We start from the raw sequence: 19,882 nt of genomic DNA, 5'->3' as shown, positions 1-19,882 counted from the left end.
AGTTTAAAGCTGGAGGAGCAGAAGGTACTCCTTGGTGAAGCAGATTTCCAAAACATCTGCATTGGAGCAGGTTTATCTTGAAGGGCTTGACCAATTGCTTGACCAGTCTGGTGACTTTTTATGATCCACTGGTGGCAATGGTTGACAATGCAGGGCCAACAGATGGCACCTATCTAGACTTCTGCAAGGCCTTCAATACAATTCCATGTAACATCCAGCTGGATGGATAGATGGATGGAGCCAGAGGTTGTGGTCAAAAACTCAGTGTTGTCATGTCTAAATGGAGGCCAGTGACAAGAGGTGTCCCTCGGGGATCTGTCTGTGGCCTAGTGCTCTTCAACATCTCTATCAATCTCTGTCAATCTCTATAGAATACCCTGATATCACAGGGCATTTTGATCCCACAGACAGTGGGATTGAGGGCACCCTCAACAAGTTTGCAGATGTCATGAAACTGAGTGGTGCGTTTGACACATCCGAAAGACGGGATGACACCCAGGGGGACCCGGACAAATCTGAGAAGTGGATCCACAGGAACCTCATTGTTCCTAAGCAAAAATTATGTTATAGTTTAGTGTCATAATATTACCAGTTGAGTTACAATTCAAATACAGAAAGAGAAGGTCAGATTCAATATCCATGGAGTAAGGCACTAAAATTAATAGAGCTCAGATATATGTGTATGTGGGATATTAATCCCTCTTTCCAGATAAAGTAAAATAGGGAGGAAGAAAGAATTAATGGTATCTGGATTAAAAGAAGAAACAACAAAAGAAAGACATTGAGTTAGATTCATCCCCAGACCTTCTTTTCTTCAAAATTTATTTTACTTTTCACTGTTTTCACAGTTTTGATCTCTCTATCTCTCTTTATTTCTAGATTCTCTACTCCTTGTGTAATATGTCCCCAGAAGCAGCGTACTCTAAGTTTTACTATAGATATATTATAATCTATAATGATGTTTGCCTAACTCTAGGAATTGTTAATTTACTCAGTATACAGGAACCACATCTGAGCATCTCAAGACTAATAATGTTGTGTAAAGAGCAGTACATTTTCTGAAAATGACAAGGCAAACACTGACCTGGGAAGATAGATAGTTAGTGTTTTGGGTTTTCTTCAGTAAAATGGATCAAAGATCAAAATAACTGGAATTCAACACATATATATGAAACCAGATTAAGCAGTAGTGACAATGTGATTTTGTAAATGATAGAAAGTGCTCATACTTAGAAATTAAGTTTTTGCACTATCCAATTCTCAATATGATTTAGCTATTTGCTTTGAGGAGGGACAAACTCAGAACAATTTAATGTCCTAGTATTTTTTCAAATGGAAAAATGCAACAAGGAGGAAAGGAATCCAGGTCTAAACTGAAGTTGATAGTTCAATTTTTTTTTTAATATTCCACTCCTATACTGAAAGTCTGCAAAATATATCTCTAAAGCTGTCAACTCTGGAGTGGCTAAAAATGAGTCTTGATAATGTCTAATGTCTTGTATATTCTAAGACATTTTAAAGAAATACTTAGAAATACTGATTGACTTTCAAAGGAAGACAATAGAAACTTGTATTTAAATAGTATATTTAAAAATGTTCTATGAAGTGCATGTTAATAACATTACTGATAATATCCAATTGATAATTTTAAAAGTCCTTAGTTCTCCTCAGCTCTTCTTATGACACTTGTAACTACTTTCTGTAGAAGTACTGCATCTTACTACTAATCCTTCTCTTACTGAAACTGATGGGAGGCAGGGATAATTAGCACCCATCTGAGAGAAATTATGAAAAATTATATGCCTCTGCAAATTTTGCTGAAATTGTAATATAATTGTGCTGTGACTCACTACATAACTGATATCACAGGGCATTTTGATGACATTTCAGTACACATATAGAAAGGATTTCTTTTCCCTTGCTATTATCTTGCATCTTAAATTTAATACTCGCCTTTCTACTTTCCTCTTGTTTTTATCTAACCTACTATTCATTAGAGATAATAATGCCCATGTATGAAAAATAGCAGATGTATTCACCAAATACAATACATATTACTTTTTTAGTATTAATTCATTCACTGTTTTAAGATTTTGTAACTTAATTTACTTTATTGTTTTTCTGATACTTTATTTCAGCTTTGCCTTCAGGTTCTTTCCTATACATGTGAGCAATCTTACTTTTCTTATAAGATCTTGGCCCTTTTTGTTACATTTATTGAAGATCTACTGGGCTGGTTTGTCCGCATGCAAAGTTTAACAGTGACCTTTCAAAATAGTGTAGTTCAACTTTTTCCTTTTGGTAAAAGCTCATAATATCTCTCTTTAGGCTGCCTTAATGGAAAGCATCTAATATTTCAATTTTGAGGTTTTTGAAGTTATGTATAGGTTACCTTTTCCTCAAAACTTCTGATTTGTTTATCTTGTTAAAATTAATTTGCACATCAAAGTTGACCCTTTTTTGGTGGCAGTTGGAATCTTTTTCTTGACATCTTTGCCCTTCACCCACCAAGAAAACCCAAAAGACTGTTAAGGAGAATACCAACAAAAACTAAAATTCTCTAAAGAACACAGTAGCTTCCATTCTGTAGAGTTCAAATCAGAAACTGATGACAGAAAGGTTTCCAGATTCTCCAAAACATTAAGCACCTTTCCCAGAGAGGACTTCAAATCTCTGACCTCTTCTTTTTCTTCCAGCTTCTCATTCTGTGTTTCCCCCTTTTATTATTCTTAAGAAAAATCTCACGAGAGCTTCATGAATTATTCCTTTCCACATTGTTTTCTCCCATGGGATAGTATGAACCTACATACAAGCTTCTCTTTATGCTTTGTTGAATTGCTCTTAATACAGCACAGTTATGACTCTAATACAGTGTTAGAAATATGAATGTCTGAGAAAAATATGTGTGTGTGTGCATTTGTACTTCTTACAGAATCCCAGGTGACCCATAAATGTCAGGAAAATATTCTTCAATCTTTTCCTCAAATCACATAAAACAATGCTTAATAGTAATTTTTTTTTTTTTAAGCTAGGATATTAACAAGAGGACTTTAAAGAGAGTGAAAATTAATAGTCTCAACTGAATGGTGTCCTGGTTCTGGCTAGACAGGTTAAATTTTTGCAGTAGCTAGGGGGAAGCATGTCTAGAACCCAGGCTGTAGTCTACCACTCACATCATTTTTTGGGAATGGGGGAAGGGCTCCCTTCCATGTGGAGTAGCATGGCAGAGGGAGCAGTCAGGTGTTCTGGGGGTTCTGTGTAGGCAGGTGAACAATCACTTATGAATTGTTCACTTCTTTTCTCTTGTAGAATCTGTCATTAGTATTGTTGCTGTTACTGATTGTTTTCTTATTTCATTGCTTATTTCCAGTAGATTGTTCTCACCTCAGCCCATGATCTTTCCCTCTTGTTCCTTCAATTGTCCTCTCCAGCCTACCACATGGGAATGGGGTGTTATTGAACTCCACATGGTTTGGCAAGTTTCAGTAGGAACATTACATTAGGGAATACCATTCCTAAACCTTGACAAAAAGGTGTTCAAAGTTCATGTACATTTCTTTACTCTCAAATATCCTAAAAGGGGGAATGCCTGCTTGCAGTCAATGCACTGACTTTCTGATTTGCTGCAGCAAGCTCTGCATGCTCTTGTTTTATTTCTGAGGAGGTTTTCCTCCTCCCTGCAGTGTTGCCACAGGCCATCTTATTGCTTGTGTGAGGGAAAGTGCAGTGGTCCTATGATATGAAGGGAGCCCCAGAACCTACTTCCCTTTAGAGGTGATGCTCCTAACCTCATCCTTTTTGGAAGACAGTAACTCATATTCCAACAATGAACAAATACAGTGCCATAGGCAAAAAGCTTGTTCGGTACAAAATCTGGATCCTGACCAGTTTATTTTGAGCTTTAATTACTAAATGGCAATGCAGCAATTTCACTGTGTGATCTTCTATGTGGTATTGTGTGTGTTACAACTACAAAATATATATAAGGTATATATATATATATAACTTCATTGTATTTGAGGTTCATTTTAAAAGCCTAGTTGCAGGGGTTTTCCTTGTACATTATATTTATGACACATCTTAAACACACTACGTCTCTCAGATATTTTCTACTGATTTTTCTGATGAGGTGGTTGGATTTGATTAACAGTGACTCATCAAAGTCAGCATGTTTCTAATTTTATCTATATTGAATTGTCCTTTATCTGTTACACAGTTTTTCTTTTAAGTAGGATGTATTATTACATTTTCTTTTGTATTTCATGAGTTGAATACCAGTTTTGTTTTGTTCTTTTCTACTCCACTTGTTATGATCTGATTGTTGAGAGATGCCTCTGCCTGAATTAAGGTACAAATGAGACCACATGCCAAAACCAGTAGTATGGACTTTATTTAACAGTAAATGTGAGGTACAGAGATAGAAAGAAATAGGAAAGAGTAAAGGGAGAGAGTGAAGGAGAAAGAGATCAAGAAGATAATAATCACCACACTGTGGATCTAGGGGCATCCCATTGGTCCTTCTTCACCCTGGTCTTCTTGGTAGCAGGGGTCACAGAGTCTTCTGGAGGTGCCACCCTACTTTTATTCAGGCCAGTTTGTGGGTATCCATGGGCGTTCACAGATGTTCCCATAACTGAGGATGGCATGTGTATAAGCAGCTGTTTTGTCTCCCACAGTTTGCCATAGTGGGAATTTTTGCACAGATGCACTAACCAGGGTGTGTTAACCAAAGCTGAGCTCCTCTAGGCCTGGAATAAGCACCTTCCTATTGTAAATTCCTGTCTTCTGTGCTTATCTCAAGTTCATGCTGCTGTGGCCTTGACAATGTTTGAGGCAGTTGGTGTTTAAGTCTCTTTTTAAGTCTCTTACATCTCCCTGTGGCTCAGTGTCTTCCTGGGACCTTTTTTTCATCTCACAGTTTGCCCATGGGGTTGATGTGTTTGTATAAAAGTCAGAGAAAATGTAGAAACAGCAGGAGAATGACACAAGCAATTCTACAGTGTACAATAGCTATTCCAACAATTACAAATGTTACTCCAGTTGAAATCATCAACCCAATTTTCATTACAGCCATTGCCCCCTCCCCATGAGTAACAAGGATTAGAATATGGACATCAGCCAGTAAGCTAGCTTTGGGTTTGGAGTGATTGGGAAAGCTCTGATATTTGACCAGTGATTTCTTTAATTTTGGCTTGGGCTTCTTCAGTTGATGGTGTTGCATTGAGAATGGTAATGCAACAGTCAGTTTCAGTAGGATTTGACATTCCACATATTCCTTGTTCCTTTAATAATAACAGATCTAAAGCCAAGTAATTTTGTAAAGCCATTTTTGACCCTAGTTGGTCTTGTAAGTTCAGCTCTAGGAGTGGATACTTGGCTCAATTACTTGAGGGCATGTACCTGCCATGTAATATTTCCCAATGCCCATTGGTGTTGTGTGATAACTATGGAAGGTGTAAAAAAAATTACAAGTCCCACAGCTATATTTTTTCCCCACTCTATAATAATGGCATCTATTACTGATCAATGCCCATCTTTTCTCAGGAGCACTTGTTTTCTGCTGTGTCTTTCCCTAAAATGAATAATGAAAGATGGAATTTGGGTAAATGGATGGGAGTTCTCTCCTGCACCTTAGACAGCATGCTCAGTTAGGAACATCCCAAAGCTAATCCAGGTGGTGCAGGATAGCTGCACATCCAGGTGTCTTAAAAGTACATTTGGGGCTTGAATTTAGAGGTAACTCCTACTCCTTTTTTTTCAGGCACCAGAACTTTTATCATTCTTTTTTTTTTCTTTTACTTTTGCCCATTTTCCCTGTATTTTAAAATTAGTGGAAAGCTGTTTTATATTTTGTGCTACAAGTTGACTTCTAAAACTTCTTAAGCATCTTTTCTTCACTCCCATAATATCTTTATTCCTTAAGCTTTTCTTTCAATTCAAATTCATTGTTTTCTCTGTTCTCTTCTGTATATCTCTATAAAGATGCGGGTTATGTCTGCATTCAATATTGGTGTTACTAGCAAATTCATTTTGTGCTATTAATTTCTGATTAGTTCATCAAAAAATTGCAGTTCAATTTTTTTGTATGGTTATAGACATACTCTTCTCCCTTCTTCTGCTGTATACATCTATCAACTGGATGAAATACAGCATAATTTCTGAATAATTTTATTACTAGTTACATATTTGTTTCTGCAGCTTTACCAGGTCATTTTGCAGTAGTTTTGCTTTCCTGGTAGACTTAATGCTTTTCACAGCTTTCAGAAGAATTATGTAAAAGGGTTTTATAGTACACAGAAAGAATACTGAGCTTTTCAGGTTATTATTTTTGAAGTCTTGAAAGAGCAACCTGACTACACTACAGCTAGCAATAAAGGTCACTCCTTCTTAAGAGCATGAGGAAGATGCTTTGTTAATAAAGGCCTCACTGTCCTGACTTTCCAATCATTGCTGTAGTACATTAAATAGGAGGGCCATATCACCAGCACTAAAAAATGCTTTGATCCAGGAGTCTGTTTCATTGAACACAGAGACACAATTGCTTAAATACAAAAAAAAAAAAAAAGAAGAAAAAAAAAAAGAAACCCTGTCTGGCCCACCATTGCAAGCAGCCCAGGAGGAAAAATTCAGATAGGTAGGACATAATTATTACCTATTGGGAACTTGGCTCAACTGTCACGTATATATTTTCAAATACAATATTTTTTTTTTAATACTGCAGAAGTGTACAAGGGCATTTACTTAGTACTTACTCAGGAAGAAAATTTCTACCCACCTGAAATATAATTGGTACTGCTACTTGCAAAAGTGAACATGAAGCAAATTGTTTATCTAGACCAAGTCTGATCAGTTTGTGAGCTCTGACTGGGTAACAACAGAAGAGGCTATATCTGCCATGATTTTCAAATGATGTTATTTAGGATTTCTCTGAATCAAACTGGTCAGGGATTTATCTACTCACATACCTGACACCATGTATCCATTCATATCTAAACTTAAGTAGATCTACTTTAGCTCAGACTGATTTCTCTTTCACCTGTTAATTTTATCACTTTCATGTGTATTCTTCCTTCCTTTCTTTTTTATTTTTGTACTGTTCTCACATTACTATCTTTATAATCTAAAGCTTCCTTTTCAAAAGGATTCATTCAGAACATCTTCTGTTTGGGCATATACAAGAGCCTTTTTATCCATGGCAGAGTGTTTTTATTAATCTCTTCAAAAGGAGAGATAAATTAAACTAAAGGTTTTCCTAATTTAATATGATTTAGGAAACAGATCTAGTAATGATGTCCATCTATCTCTCCTTTCACATACACCTGGCTTAAAACTACAACCAGAAGTAAGGATCTTGAAACAGTGCTTCTAAATAATATCTAATTTAGTTTGGTATAAAAAATTGTCCTTGAGTAAGGAGAATTCAGATGAGTTGGCAGAGGATCATTGAATCTGAATGCTTTATTATACTTTTATGGGTAAAGAGAGATAGAAGTGACTGGATTTTTGACAGTTACTCAAAGCACCTGCTAAGTATGTTTTGGTTTTGGCTGATGAACATTTTGCATCTAGAACTTTCTTAGAGAAATATAGTAATGTTTTCAAATGATAAGCATGTGCATATAGATACTTAATTGAAGTCTTGAAGAGAAAAAATAATTATTTGACATAGAAAATAAATTTCAGAGTACCTTAATAAAATCACACAGTGTAATCATTCTCACCTGAAGTATGTTATCTTGTCTGGTTTAAAAGCAGATTTGTGTGTCCATTTTTAAAGCATTTTATTTCAAATAGTTCTGTTACTTAAGTGGGAAGAGGCTATGTCTTCCTTTCTAGAATATGTGCTTCTTCTAGGCAAAGATCTGTCTTTACAGACCTGTTTGTATTAATGAGAAATAAAATGGAATTGCCATACTCTGGCACAGTAAAGATACTTAAAACTTTGTGTAGCAATTTGGCAAATTCCATGAATTCCGTGAAGTTCCTGCTATTGTAACCTGTAGTTAATGAAAGATGACTGAAATCCTGTTTTGCCTTCACATTTTTAACATGATATACACAGTTATAACATCAGACAAGAAATTCATTCATGAAGAAGAGTTTGAAGTTTAACCTGTGATTATTGAACAATTAACATGTCAAAAGGAAGGCAGGGAAGAAAAAGCTGCCTTTTCTCCCACCCCTCTGTATTAGTAGAGACTTTATTTCTGACATGATTCTATGATTAGTTGGCAATAGCTAATGATAGAGTTATAATTGCAGTAAGATATAATTGAAACCAAGGGTTAGCTGGAGAAAAAGAGCTTTTGTACACTTTAGTCTTCCAAAGTAAGACTACTGTATATAAGGAAAATATATTACAGTATTTCAGTGATACAGTTTTATGTGGTGACAGTAGCATAGAATCTTTCTAATGAGTAGTGCTCATTTCTTAAAATAAAAGCAAAGTACGAGGGTGAAAAACGAAAATATAGTGTATATAGCTTCATGTTTTGTAAAGGAGTTGCACTTCTAAAAAAATGTTGGGCTCATTATAGAAAACAGTATTAGAAAAGCAAAAATTAGTTACAGGAGACAAATAATGATCCACTAAGAAATAAAATTATTTTGGTACATCTTGTAGAAACTTGAAGTGTGTTAACAAAGAGTTAGCTATTGTTGCAGCAGAAGAAAAGTGCTTATTGTGATTGGCAGAGCAGTGGTAAAATTGAAGTAATGGATGTCTCACAGAAGAGGGAACCTGTTAATTTAAAGACAGCACAGGAATCTCGTCAGGATTCAGAGTGATACTGTCATTTGCATATAAATTTTTGTATAAGCATTTCATTTAACTGGAGTTTGTGGTTCTTATTTTTAAACTGTGCAATTAAAAGTACTTGTGTTCAATTTTTTTTTAGAAATATTTTAATGCATGGGAAACACATGTACCTCTGTTTGGTACTTTGCTTTTAAATAACATACAGTTTACCTGTGTCAGGATATAGTAAATGTTTTATGTATAGCAAACATAAGCATTTAATAATAGCAAAGTGTCTAAATATCAGCAATATTTATTTGTTAATAGCATCCAGAAAATATTTATTATGACTATTCCCCTTTTGAAATGGGGAATTTCCAACCTCATTTTATGACTTGAACACAGACTCGATGTAACAGAAAGAAGAAACAGAAATATCTTATTGATAGAGATGTATAGAAAGTAATGAGATTTTGCTAGTTCAACCATTGTGATACCTGTAGGCTTTATCATACATCTTGGCTTCATATCATTAGAAGAATTGAAGTCCTACTTGGTACAGCTCTAGAAAATGTTTTTCAGTGCCACTCTATGCTGAAAAATCTTAGGTTTTTTACTGAAATCTTTTGCAACACTAATTTTTCTTGTTTTATACCAGGATATTCTTCCAATATCTTACAGTTAACCTGACCAGAAACCAGAACCAGAGGATACAATGATGCTAAAAGTATCTCAATTAATTTCTTTATAGATGGAAAACAAATAAAACCTTACTCCAAAGCAAAACCCAGAGAATTTTTTCTGCATAAATAGTTTCTGTGCTTACAGTAAAAGGTTGCTGCTAATGACCTTGAAGTGACTTTTCTTTCATTGATATCAAGGAATCAATCTTGCCAGTTAAGATTTCTTGTGATAAAGAATGAGACTGATGGACATGGATTGTTGTATTAGTGGTTTGAGCACAGGCAGCGTGTGTGATGCTTAGATAACCAAGATTGGTATTAAATGTAAATTGTCTCAGCTTTCAGAATATTATTAGTGCAAATTCATCATCTGTTTGTAGTACTCCAGTTTCATGCTGAGTGCTTAGTTCAAGTGACTGGAATTTTCTGTTTATTTAAAAGGCTCTAAGAAGAATATTTCAGAATAATTGTGTGTGTCGATTTTGGTTAAACCCTTAAGTGAAACTGCTGTGCTGGCATTCAAACTGCCAATAGTTTGATTTTTTAAGATAAGAGAAAAAGATGGCAAGGAGTGGATGTCATTCACTTTGTTGTATGTAATAGGGTGTACAGCTGAAAAAACCCAAAAAGTTTAGTGTAGAAATTACATCCAGAATCTTTCTAAGCATCCTTGTGCCTATTTCTTGTATGATGTACTGGATAACAAACTGAGGCAAGTGGGATTGTATTAATAATCCAAGTAATGTGTGACTGGCCCTGTTTTCTTTCTACTGTTGTCTTTAGATCATACATTAATGCTGCATTTAAAATTAGATATCAACTTTAGAATAACTCTGTGAATTATAATGTATTTTTTCCCCCTAGTATGCTAAGAATGGGCCAAAGTGAATCGTTCTGATTTTTAAATCATTTTAAGGTACTAGGTTTTCTTTTTTTTCCCTGCCACTTACCCCAATATATCCTCTTCAGCTGCCACATAGTAGGGGATTCTCAAAAAATCTCTGTCTTTTTTGGTTTAGGTTGTTTTGTCTGCAAGATATTTGAAAGTTGTTTGAAAAGATATTTTTGTTGTCTATTTATTGGTTTCTCACATGTACATAAAGGAGTTTGTGACAACCCAAAATTTATCCCACTGGTCTCTTGTGGATTGCATAAACCTTGAAGACACTCTGCCTCCTTGTCTGTCTCACTCCTGGATAATTCATAAATACATGGGATGGACTAGATAATAATTGAAAATTTGAGTAATACAAAAAATTAAGGATTTTTTTTTCTTTTTTTTTTGTAGATTCTCTTGAGTTTGTAAAGAAACATCTGGATAAATTTGTTCCTTTGAAATAAAATGAGTTTTTGTTTTGAGATGAGTGCAGTTCAGGAACCAAAGATATGATTTTTTTTCAATGTAAGAAAAGGGGTTAGGACTGATGCAACTAAAACTGAAATACAGTGGTTTTTTGCAATAGGAAGATCAAAAACTCCAACACTCCAATAAACTATACATTTAAAACTAAATCCTTTGTAGTATAAGTATTTGAAAACAGATTAAATCTCAGCACAGTGTAATTATATAGTGTGATATTTTTAGAATCAGAGAAATTTAGGGAATATTCAGTGATTTCTTTGCGCTCTTTCTACAAATAAAACGTCTTTAAAAAAAGAAAATAGAAATGGGGATGCGCTTGCTAAAATCTCATTCCACAAACCTAACTCTAAACTGAATCACCTTACAGAGTAAATTACATCAGTTCTTCTGCTTCTCTGGGCCTTCCTAACACTTAGATACACTTTGGAATATGATCTAAGTAAAACACTTAGATACACTTTGGAATATGATCCATAGTGCAAAGCTAGTTTCTCTTTACAGAACTGGCTTGGAGTGTAATAATAAATGCATCTACAATCAAAGCTGATTTAAAAAATAGAAGGAACAGTTTGGGGGAATGATAATAAACTGTGGTAATTAGGTAATCATTATAAATTCATTTCATTGGTTATGAGTTCAACTTGAAAAATATGTGAGGAATTAATGTCAAATAGATTTATCTGATTAAATCTGATTATATAACAATTTGGTTTGTTAAAAAGGAGTAAAAGTCAAATGATATATGAGTCATTCTGAAGATCTCCATGTAACATGAAGCAATAAAAAAGACAGCTGTATCAGAGCATGCTGAATTTTCCATTTAAAATATACTGCATCACTCAGTTGGAGATTTTGAATGTCTAAATAAATTAGCAGTCCTTATTGCCGATTCATCAAAAGATAACGTAAAATTACGGAGGTTTTGGGGAAGTAAAAGGTTAGAGATGTTTTATGGCTAGCCTCAAGAGTACTTTGGCAAAGCTCTCACTTATGTCTAGTGTCTGCCATAAACAAGGAAAAAATTCCAGATTCTCTTTACACATCTACATATCAAATGAAGTCATTATTCTACTGCTAGTCTAGCACTGAAGCATTTTATGTCACTTTCCTGTGTCATCCTTCTTCAGGTTCTTAAGAGGTTGGAACATTGTCTGATTTCAAAATAGCAAAGCCAATTTTTAATCAACTGACACTTTTTGAAAAGCACAAAGCAGTTGCATGTTTTATGTAGAATAATGGATATTACCATTTATTAGCTGTTACTATTTCCTCACAAAGTGGAATTGCAGTCCTTACTGTATCTCAGAGAATTAAGGGAAAATCATCCATATTTAATTAATTAATTAAACAGGTACAGTGCTATTGTCCTAATTTATAGTCAGAGAAATAATCTTTTCTCAGATTTACTGAATACAGCCAAATCCTTCTCAATTCAACTACCAGCCTGGGTTTATGCATTACAAAGTCTTATTTTAAGAAGCAAGAATAGGGGGTGACCTCTGCATTGAGCACTTGTAATATAATACAAGCTGAGGAAAGTATGCATGAAGACTTTCTCAGCATGGGAGATTTAGTTAAGATGCTCTGAATTACTCACCGAATGTTCACCACTTTACTCAGTCATCAGTAATGTAAGGCTAGTAAAGCCATTTTGCAGTAATGAGATACAGCCTTTGTAAAATTCAGTCATTATTTGCTTTTTTCTTTCTGTTCTCCCCAGTCCCAAGAAAAGAGGAACCAGTGAAATGCTTGGAATATCTAATTGTAGCTAGGAAGTTTGTTTTCATGGTCAGCAGAGAGAGGTGGGTGGCAGCTAAAACAGTGAGCACTGACAGATCCACTGAATGATCCCATAAAAGGATTTTGCTACCCTGAGCTTTCTCAACTGACTGTAAAAGAAGCTTAGGAAGATTAATTTCCTTTGACCAAAACTAGTCTGCATTCATAGTCACCAACTGGTGTCTGGTGTTGTATTCTTGAGAACAGTTTCTTTTAAGGTTTTGTCACTTTCTACTGCATGTACTGTATGAGTGCCTGTGTTAGACTGTGCACTTCCCTTCTTCAAGCTCTTGCATGATTTGCAACTTTCTGTTGGGCTGATTCTTCAACCAGTGGACTTACACTAGATTAATGATTTGTTCTTATTGCAGCTGTAAAATTTGAGACTGAGAGAAGGTACGCAAAATTTGGGCTTATGAAATGTAGTGTTTATTTTCCCTCCAAATCTAGAAGGAAAACTTTAAAAAAATCTTGGATTTCTGCCAAATGCAGGTTTTTTTCAGTGTTCTTTGTGGAATATAATTTCTTTGTGACAGTCAGTAGTAAATGCCAATGTGAACAGAGAAACTGATTACTTGGAAAACAGGAGTTGTAACATTGACATTAGCACAAAAAGCCTGAGCTGAATTTGTCTGGCAAATGAACTGTACATTAATAATTATTTTTAAAAATGTTTTCAGTCAACCTTCAAAAGGATATCTACTCTCTGTGTCCTTGTAATAAAGGAAGTTAGAGTTAGACTGAAAAATAAGTAAAATATGAGCAAGAACATAACATTAGTATTACTGGTACTTCCATGAGCTGACTGAAATAAAATGCAGAAAGCTTGGGAGGATGTACAGGAAATAAATATATTGGTATAAAACACAACCAGTATACTGGTTGTGTTTTACAAGCAAACAGCTGTTGTTCTGAAACTATCTGGTTTCAGTTATTGATACAGCCTTCCCCTAGCAAACCAACACAAAATTTTAATTTTTAGCTTCCGATTTCCTTCCTGATCAGCTCAGAGATAGATGATGTGGGGTTTTTTTGCCTTCCTCCATTAAAAAAACAAGATTTTCCTTTTAAAATAAAGGAAATGCCCCCACCCAGAGTGTGGGGCATTTAACTGCTGTTAATAACCACCAATAATAAAGGGCCCAAACAATATATTTTTTCCTTTGTTGTGGATTTGTTAAAGACTGCAAATAGAAAGAAAGGTAATATGAAAAATTATGAATTCATAATATTTGGTGTTCACTAATTCCATTATTAAGAACACAATAAATTTTTTTTTTTTCCTGTTTGAGGATAATGTAAGTAAGAATTCACATCTTCAGTTCACATAGCCTATGTACTTTTCTTTATGTTTAAAAAAATTATTTATACAAAGCCAAAACCACCAAAAAGCTATTTAGGAAAGCAATGTATGGGCAAAAAAAATGCTGGAAAAAAAAAAAACCCCAAAATAGAACAAACCAAAGCAAAAATACTCCTAGCTTCTATGATGATGAACAAATTCAGGCAGTCTGTTTCATTATATGTTCTCCTGTGGGGACAAAGCTAGGAACATTCTTCCTAGAGCTGTTAATGAAGAAATGCTGGAAAATGGTCATAAATTCTCTCATGTGCAAAGTGATAGCATATGAAAGTGGGTTATAAACTCTAAGGATATAATTGCTGACTCAAAATAAAAAATCACCTTTAGTTTCTGTTTTATAAGCAGTAAGAGAGCAAAGCAAAGATTCACTATCAGATTGAAGTCTTTCTTTATTATTTTGCTCATTATTTGTAAGATATATCATGATTTGTAAAATGTCAAGTTCTTCAGAACAGAATTGCAGTGGAATCATTGTTAAGGTAATTGTTCTATTCTATCTTTTCATGTATGACAAAAATAATTAGAGTTTCTCAATGTAATTTTAGAAGTACCTTGCCATTTCTATGTGAACAGCAGGAGAACAAAAATTGAGCGTGTAGCAATTTTTTTTTTTTACTGTCATCAAATATATTTTCCAAAATATAAAACCCACCACTTTTCTGTATTTGTTGTTGTTGATTTTTGAAGGCTCTGTTTCAAAGATCTTTGTGTGTCAGTATAGATACAGGGTTATTTTAAATTACTCAGCTTGTGAGTTAGTCAATAAAACACTAAACATTTGTCAACATGCAGTGTCAAGTAGCTCGGTTTGTACTTCACCATCCCTTTTCAAATGCTGCTTACAACATTAAGTTCACTTTGTATTGAGTGCTTTGCTTTAATTAACAAAACAAACATTGAACTCAGTAGAACAATAAGCTTGGGATATTTATTTTGTAGTTGTAAAAAAACCCAAACCAAACAACCAGACAAAACTCACCACTACCAACAAAACATACTGTCCTTAAAATTCTAACTCTCTGAGAGTCATCATGTGTGAATTCTATTGAAATACTAATATAAAATAACTGCAGGAGTGTTTCATCCATGGTTTCTATGAAAAGAAGGGAGAAACCATGCACAGGCGCATGTTTACTTAGAAAAGAGTGATGGTACCTAAAGATATCATATGCCACATGATGGTACCAAAAGATATCATATGCCACAACGAATCAGTCAAAGAGCTTAAACAGGTAGGTATGTTCAAAGCAATATCTAAAATTTAGCATAAGGAATATTAAATTAAGCTAGTTTCCAGACTGCATTGTAGCAGCTGAATTTTTCTACACTCCATCCTATGCCCTGCTTTGTTCACAAATAACATTGGCAGAGATTAGGCAAAAAATTCCAGATGGTAATAACAAAACCCATTTTCCAGAGAAAATGTAAGTACATGTAGTGTGGCTGTTTTTGATAGCTGTCCTTTCATCTTCCACTAATAATGCTGTTGAAGAAGAACGCTTTGAAAACGTGTGTTCAGCTGGTAAGGGGGAAAAAGTAAATTGATCTTCTGCTTCATATATTTTAGAAAGAGATAAAGATCAAAATATCGAATAAGGAAGTTTTTTGAAGTTTGTTGGGTGGGTTATTCTGAAGGGGAATTGTGTTGGTTCGCATCATCAGTTAAAAATGAAGTCTTAAAGAGGGTGCCTTTTTGATCTGTGCAGTGGTAACATGTAATGGTATATTGAAGATTTGGTAGAAATATTTTTGTATAACCAAAGTGCTAATATAGAAACCTATATTTATCTTGAGGAAGTCAAGTTATTGATAGTATTGCCATGTAGGCTTAATTTTTAGGCGTGTTGTTTTGTTCTCCCAAGGAACAGCTAGCAGAACCATTGGAAGCACAGAGATGTGAAATGTGAAATTCAACTGCCCACATATCTTTGGATGAAGAAATACAGAGAGACATATGGTTTTTTTACAATATTTTTAAAGAAAGAATGATATTTAAAGTATTTAGAGAAAGAAAACTGAGAAATTAAAAGGAATTTCATAGTGATTTCAGTTCTGTTGTGTTCTCTGAGTAAGAATAAAAATTGGAAAGTGAGAACTGAAAAAAATTAATCTCAATCAATGGGAAAATTTGTAGGTGAGACCATGGAAGAATGTAAGAATAAGGCAGCACACAGTAATATTTTCTAATATTATCATAGTTATATTTTCCAAGTTTTTTTACTGTGTAATTTATAGTGACTGAGGTATTGAAGCTGAAGTTTTTAGGTTTTGCAAGCTTTTGATAAAGTCTTCATGGATTTGAGGACTTTATAGAGAAGGTCACAAGGTTTGTGAAGAAAAAAATAAGGAAGAACTGTCTGGGGATATGGAGGTGAGGACAACCTTGGCTACAGTGACCATGAGATGGCCAAGTCAAGGAGCCAAGAGGAGACAGCAGGGCAAAAAGCAATACAGCAAAAGACTTCAGGAAAGGAGACTTCAGCCTGTTCAAGGATGTGCTTGGAAGAATTCCACAGGAGAGCATGCTGAAAATAAAAGGGGTCTAAGAGAGATGGTTGATTTTCAAGGATGACCACCTCCACAAGAATAGGCTTCACAATGAACAGTAAATCAAAAGCAACAAGAGGTCTGTATTAATGAACAAGGAGCTCTTGACATAACTCAAATGAAAAGAAAAAGGTGTAAGGAATGACGGGTGACCCAGGAAGAGCCTGGAGACTCTATTTGAATGTGCAGATAAGAAAAGATGAAGCCATCCCAGAACTGGATCTGGTCCAGAGATTTGAAGGTCCACAGAGTTTCAGGACTATATCAGCAGCAAAAGGAAGGGGAAAATATGGACCTTTGCTGAGCTGGCATGGGACCCAGTGCCAAAAGAAGTAGAAGACGATGATGTACTAAAAACCTTTTTTGCCTCGGGCTTGATCACAAACATTTGCTTTCAGGAATCCCAGATCCCTGAAATCAGTTTACAGCAGTAGTTCTTCTTTAATGTATCAGTGAATCTACTGAGAAGAACTGAAGAAAAATGAGGATTTTTTTTTTGTCATGTCTGCTCATTACAAAGGAGGCAACACCTCTCCAGGATGTCATTTAACTTGTTAATTTTTGCATAGATTTCATTTTTCTCTCTGGTTGGATGCAATTCTCAAAATCTTTTCTTCTACAAATAACTGTCATAGCTAAGTAAATGTATTGCTTCTGCTGAGTTTATCTAGGATTTGAAATAACAGTTGTATTTTCTTTTACAGTCACAATATATGTAGCAAGATTGAACAACTCCACCATTCACAAGTGTAATATTTGAATTTCAGATTACTGTCAGATATGCTGGTTTAATATTTGTGGTGTGTGATGTCTGATATTTGCATCACAGCGTTGTTGCTGAGATGATGAGCATAATTACTGTAGAGATGGGGGTTTAATTATGATAACCTTGTTTTTAATCTTTCCTGGTAGGATTTTGGAGATGATGGGTCCTTGTACATCACTAAGGTTACCACAACTCATATGGGAAATTACACCTGCTATGCTGATGGGTATGATAAGCTCTATCAAACTCATATTCTCCAAGTGACTGGTAAGAAAAAATGTTCTAATTATCAAGTCATAAGAAACCTGAATTTTGTTAAGCAGATCAGTTGTTTCTTTCCTATATTTTTTGTATTGTGTTTCATTTTAATAGAAAAAAGTATATATTTTTTTCTTCATTTATCTGCTTCAAATAACTTTAAAAATGATGAAGCACAATAATTTTACTTTATTGCTTCCATAGAATAATAAATATTAAAAGGTGTAAAGATAGTCCATAGGACTTGCTTTGCACCTGTGACATTGTGCAGAACAGTAAGTGGCTTATATATACATATACACACAGCTAAAGTAGGTTTTAGTATTAATTTAGTAATCTGGGGAACACGCTGAGAAAAGTAAATGTGTAAGTTTCTTGTGTTAAGAATGTTTTGTTGAATATAAGATTAATAGAATGCACTTCCCTGAAGATTTTGTAATTGATGTAGGCTTCTAAATTCACATTTGTGTTATTGAAATCTAAGCATGATTTTAGCAGATTAGCTTGAGGCACCTGGATTTCAAAACTTGATCTTTACATTTTCCTACATCTGTTCAAGTTCCAGGTAACACCTCATTGAATTCTGTACTTGGACAAAACTTCACTGCTTTGTTAGTGGTGCCCTGAAGACAGGTCTTTACTTTCCCTCAAGCTGATGTACCCTCTCCTTTTTCTTATATGCAATTTATTTCCTAAAGTATTTTAAGGAATTCTTTTCCACTGATGAAGGGTCTGCTTTATCATCATTGAGGTTTCGTTTTTTTTTTTTCTTCGAGTGCTTTCATGTTAATTCAATTCATATTTATCTTTGACTCTTAAGACTCCCTTTCTGCTGTAAACTACCAGTGTTTGTCATTCCATGTTCTTGTTTAATCCTATCCAGAATCATGTTTGACCTCAATCTTCCCCAAATTTACTTTGCATTAAGAGGCTCTATTTCTCTCCTGAGGCATACTCTAGCCCTGGTTTCCTGGCCCCTGCTGTTACCATCATTCTTTGTTTTGTTAGCTATTAATCAGTTGCATAAGCCCTTATTTGGCTGACTTTTTTTAACATCCAAGAATGCTGAAATATTTTCTTTTATTCTTACTTTTCATGTATACACGTATGAAATACAGCTTCCAAGATTATTTTGGCTTATATTATGATTTTTCTTCTTTTAATAGCCTTTCCCCTCCTTTTCTGTTCTTAATGTCTTTACATTTTAAATTCATTTGACACTTAGTGCTTGTTTGCAGTTTTATAAACATTTTGTCTCTGCTGTTATGTTTCTCCAGGAAGCTGGCTTGTAGTATTTCTCTATCCATATGTTTCAACTTTTTTCCACAGTTTTATTCCCCTCCTGAACCACAACATATTGCACATGGAATGCTGTCCCTGAGCTAATGGGAACATGACATCAACATATTTTCTTCCAAATTTTTCTTCTAGGATTATTTTCTGTCATTTAAAAAACCAGGTAGCAACTACTGGCTAAACTAGTGAGAAGACTGTTGTGCAGTTTATTAATATTTTAATTCCTGAAGATGTAGAAGAGTTCTTAGCAAGCTGAACATTCTCCTCTGTTTTATGGGGTTTGGTTTACCCTAAATTACTAAAAAAATTATATTCTTATCAACACATTCCTGACCAATCTCAATGTGTAAATAATCCCCCAGGGGTGCATAGCAAGAGTTAAAATACCACAATTTATGTTTGTCTCAGTTCAGTGCATAATGAGGCAAAACTCCGCTCAAGTTGAAGAAGGATTTCTGCAAGACTATAAAAACAAGAAACATAATTTGAGAGAGGTGAAGGAGGACAAATGTATTTTTTTCTGGTGATAATGTGTCTGTCAGGAAATTGGTTTTTCATCTGGAAACCACTGTAAACCTCAGATAAATGCTATTCCAAAAGCTGGCACTGGAGTGGTACCTTCCTAAATGATTTTGGATGTTGATATTTTGGGGAGCAAGAAGCAGGAAAAGGAGACTTTTTGAGCAATAGGATTATTTGCTGTGCCTGTTGTGGATAAATTGAGTTAAATCCACTGAGATGAAAGGTCAAATGAACAGCTCTTCCACAGTTTAGATCTGTACTTCTAAGGAATAAGCTTCTTAAGCACAGGCATGATGGTCAGTACTTGTAGCTGTGATAATGACTAATTAATATAATGATACTTGTATTAACTGGAGAGTCAGTCAAAAGGTTAATGGGATAATGAGACTACGCTGATCACAAAGATTTAATGTGAAGGTTCAATGAAAACAATGTAATTAGATTTTAAGTTCTTTCTTGGTTTCCATTTATCTTTAGCTATATATTTTTAGGAAAAAAAAATCTTATATTTTAGGCTAATATGCAATTATTATAGATATAAATCTGATTTACTTTTAAGATTAAAATC

General features: G+C 34.6%; 1 protein-coding gene and 1 long non-coding RNA gene across 2 annotated transcripts in view; one reads left to right on the top strand and one right to left on the bottom strand.

Moving 5' to 3' along the window:
- Positions 1 to 19,882, top strand: part of FSTL5 (follistatin like 5) — a 243,965-nt gene that overhangs the window by 159,779 nt on the left and 64,304 nt on the right. The window contains exon 7 of the mRNA XM_050974227.1: positions 17,385 to 17,505. Coding sequence (XP_050830184.1) covers positions 17,385 to 17,505 — 121 coding nt within the window. The remainder of the gene's footprint in view (positions 1 to 17,384; positions 17,506 to 19,882) is intronic.
- LOC127059594 (uncharacterized) overlaps positions 1 to 19,882 on the bottom strand; it is an 876,248-nt gene that overhangs the window by 816,411 nt on the left and 39,955 nt on the right. The window lies entirely within an intron of this gene.

The sequence above is a fragment of the Serinus canaria genome, chromosome 4 (genome assembly GCF_022539315.1).
Source record: "Serinus canaria isolate serCan28SL12 chromosome 4, serCan2020, whole genome shotgun sequence".
NCBI classification, from domain to species: Eukaryota; Metazoa; Chordata; class Aves; order Passeriformes; family Fringillidae; genus Serinus; species Serinus canaria.
This window is presented reverse-complemented; position numbering and strand designations above follow the sequence as displayed.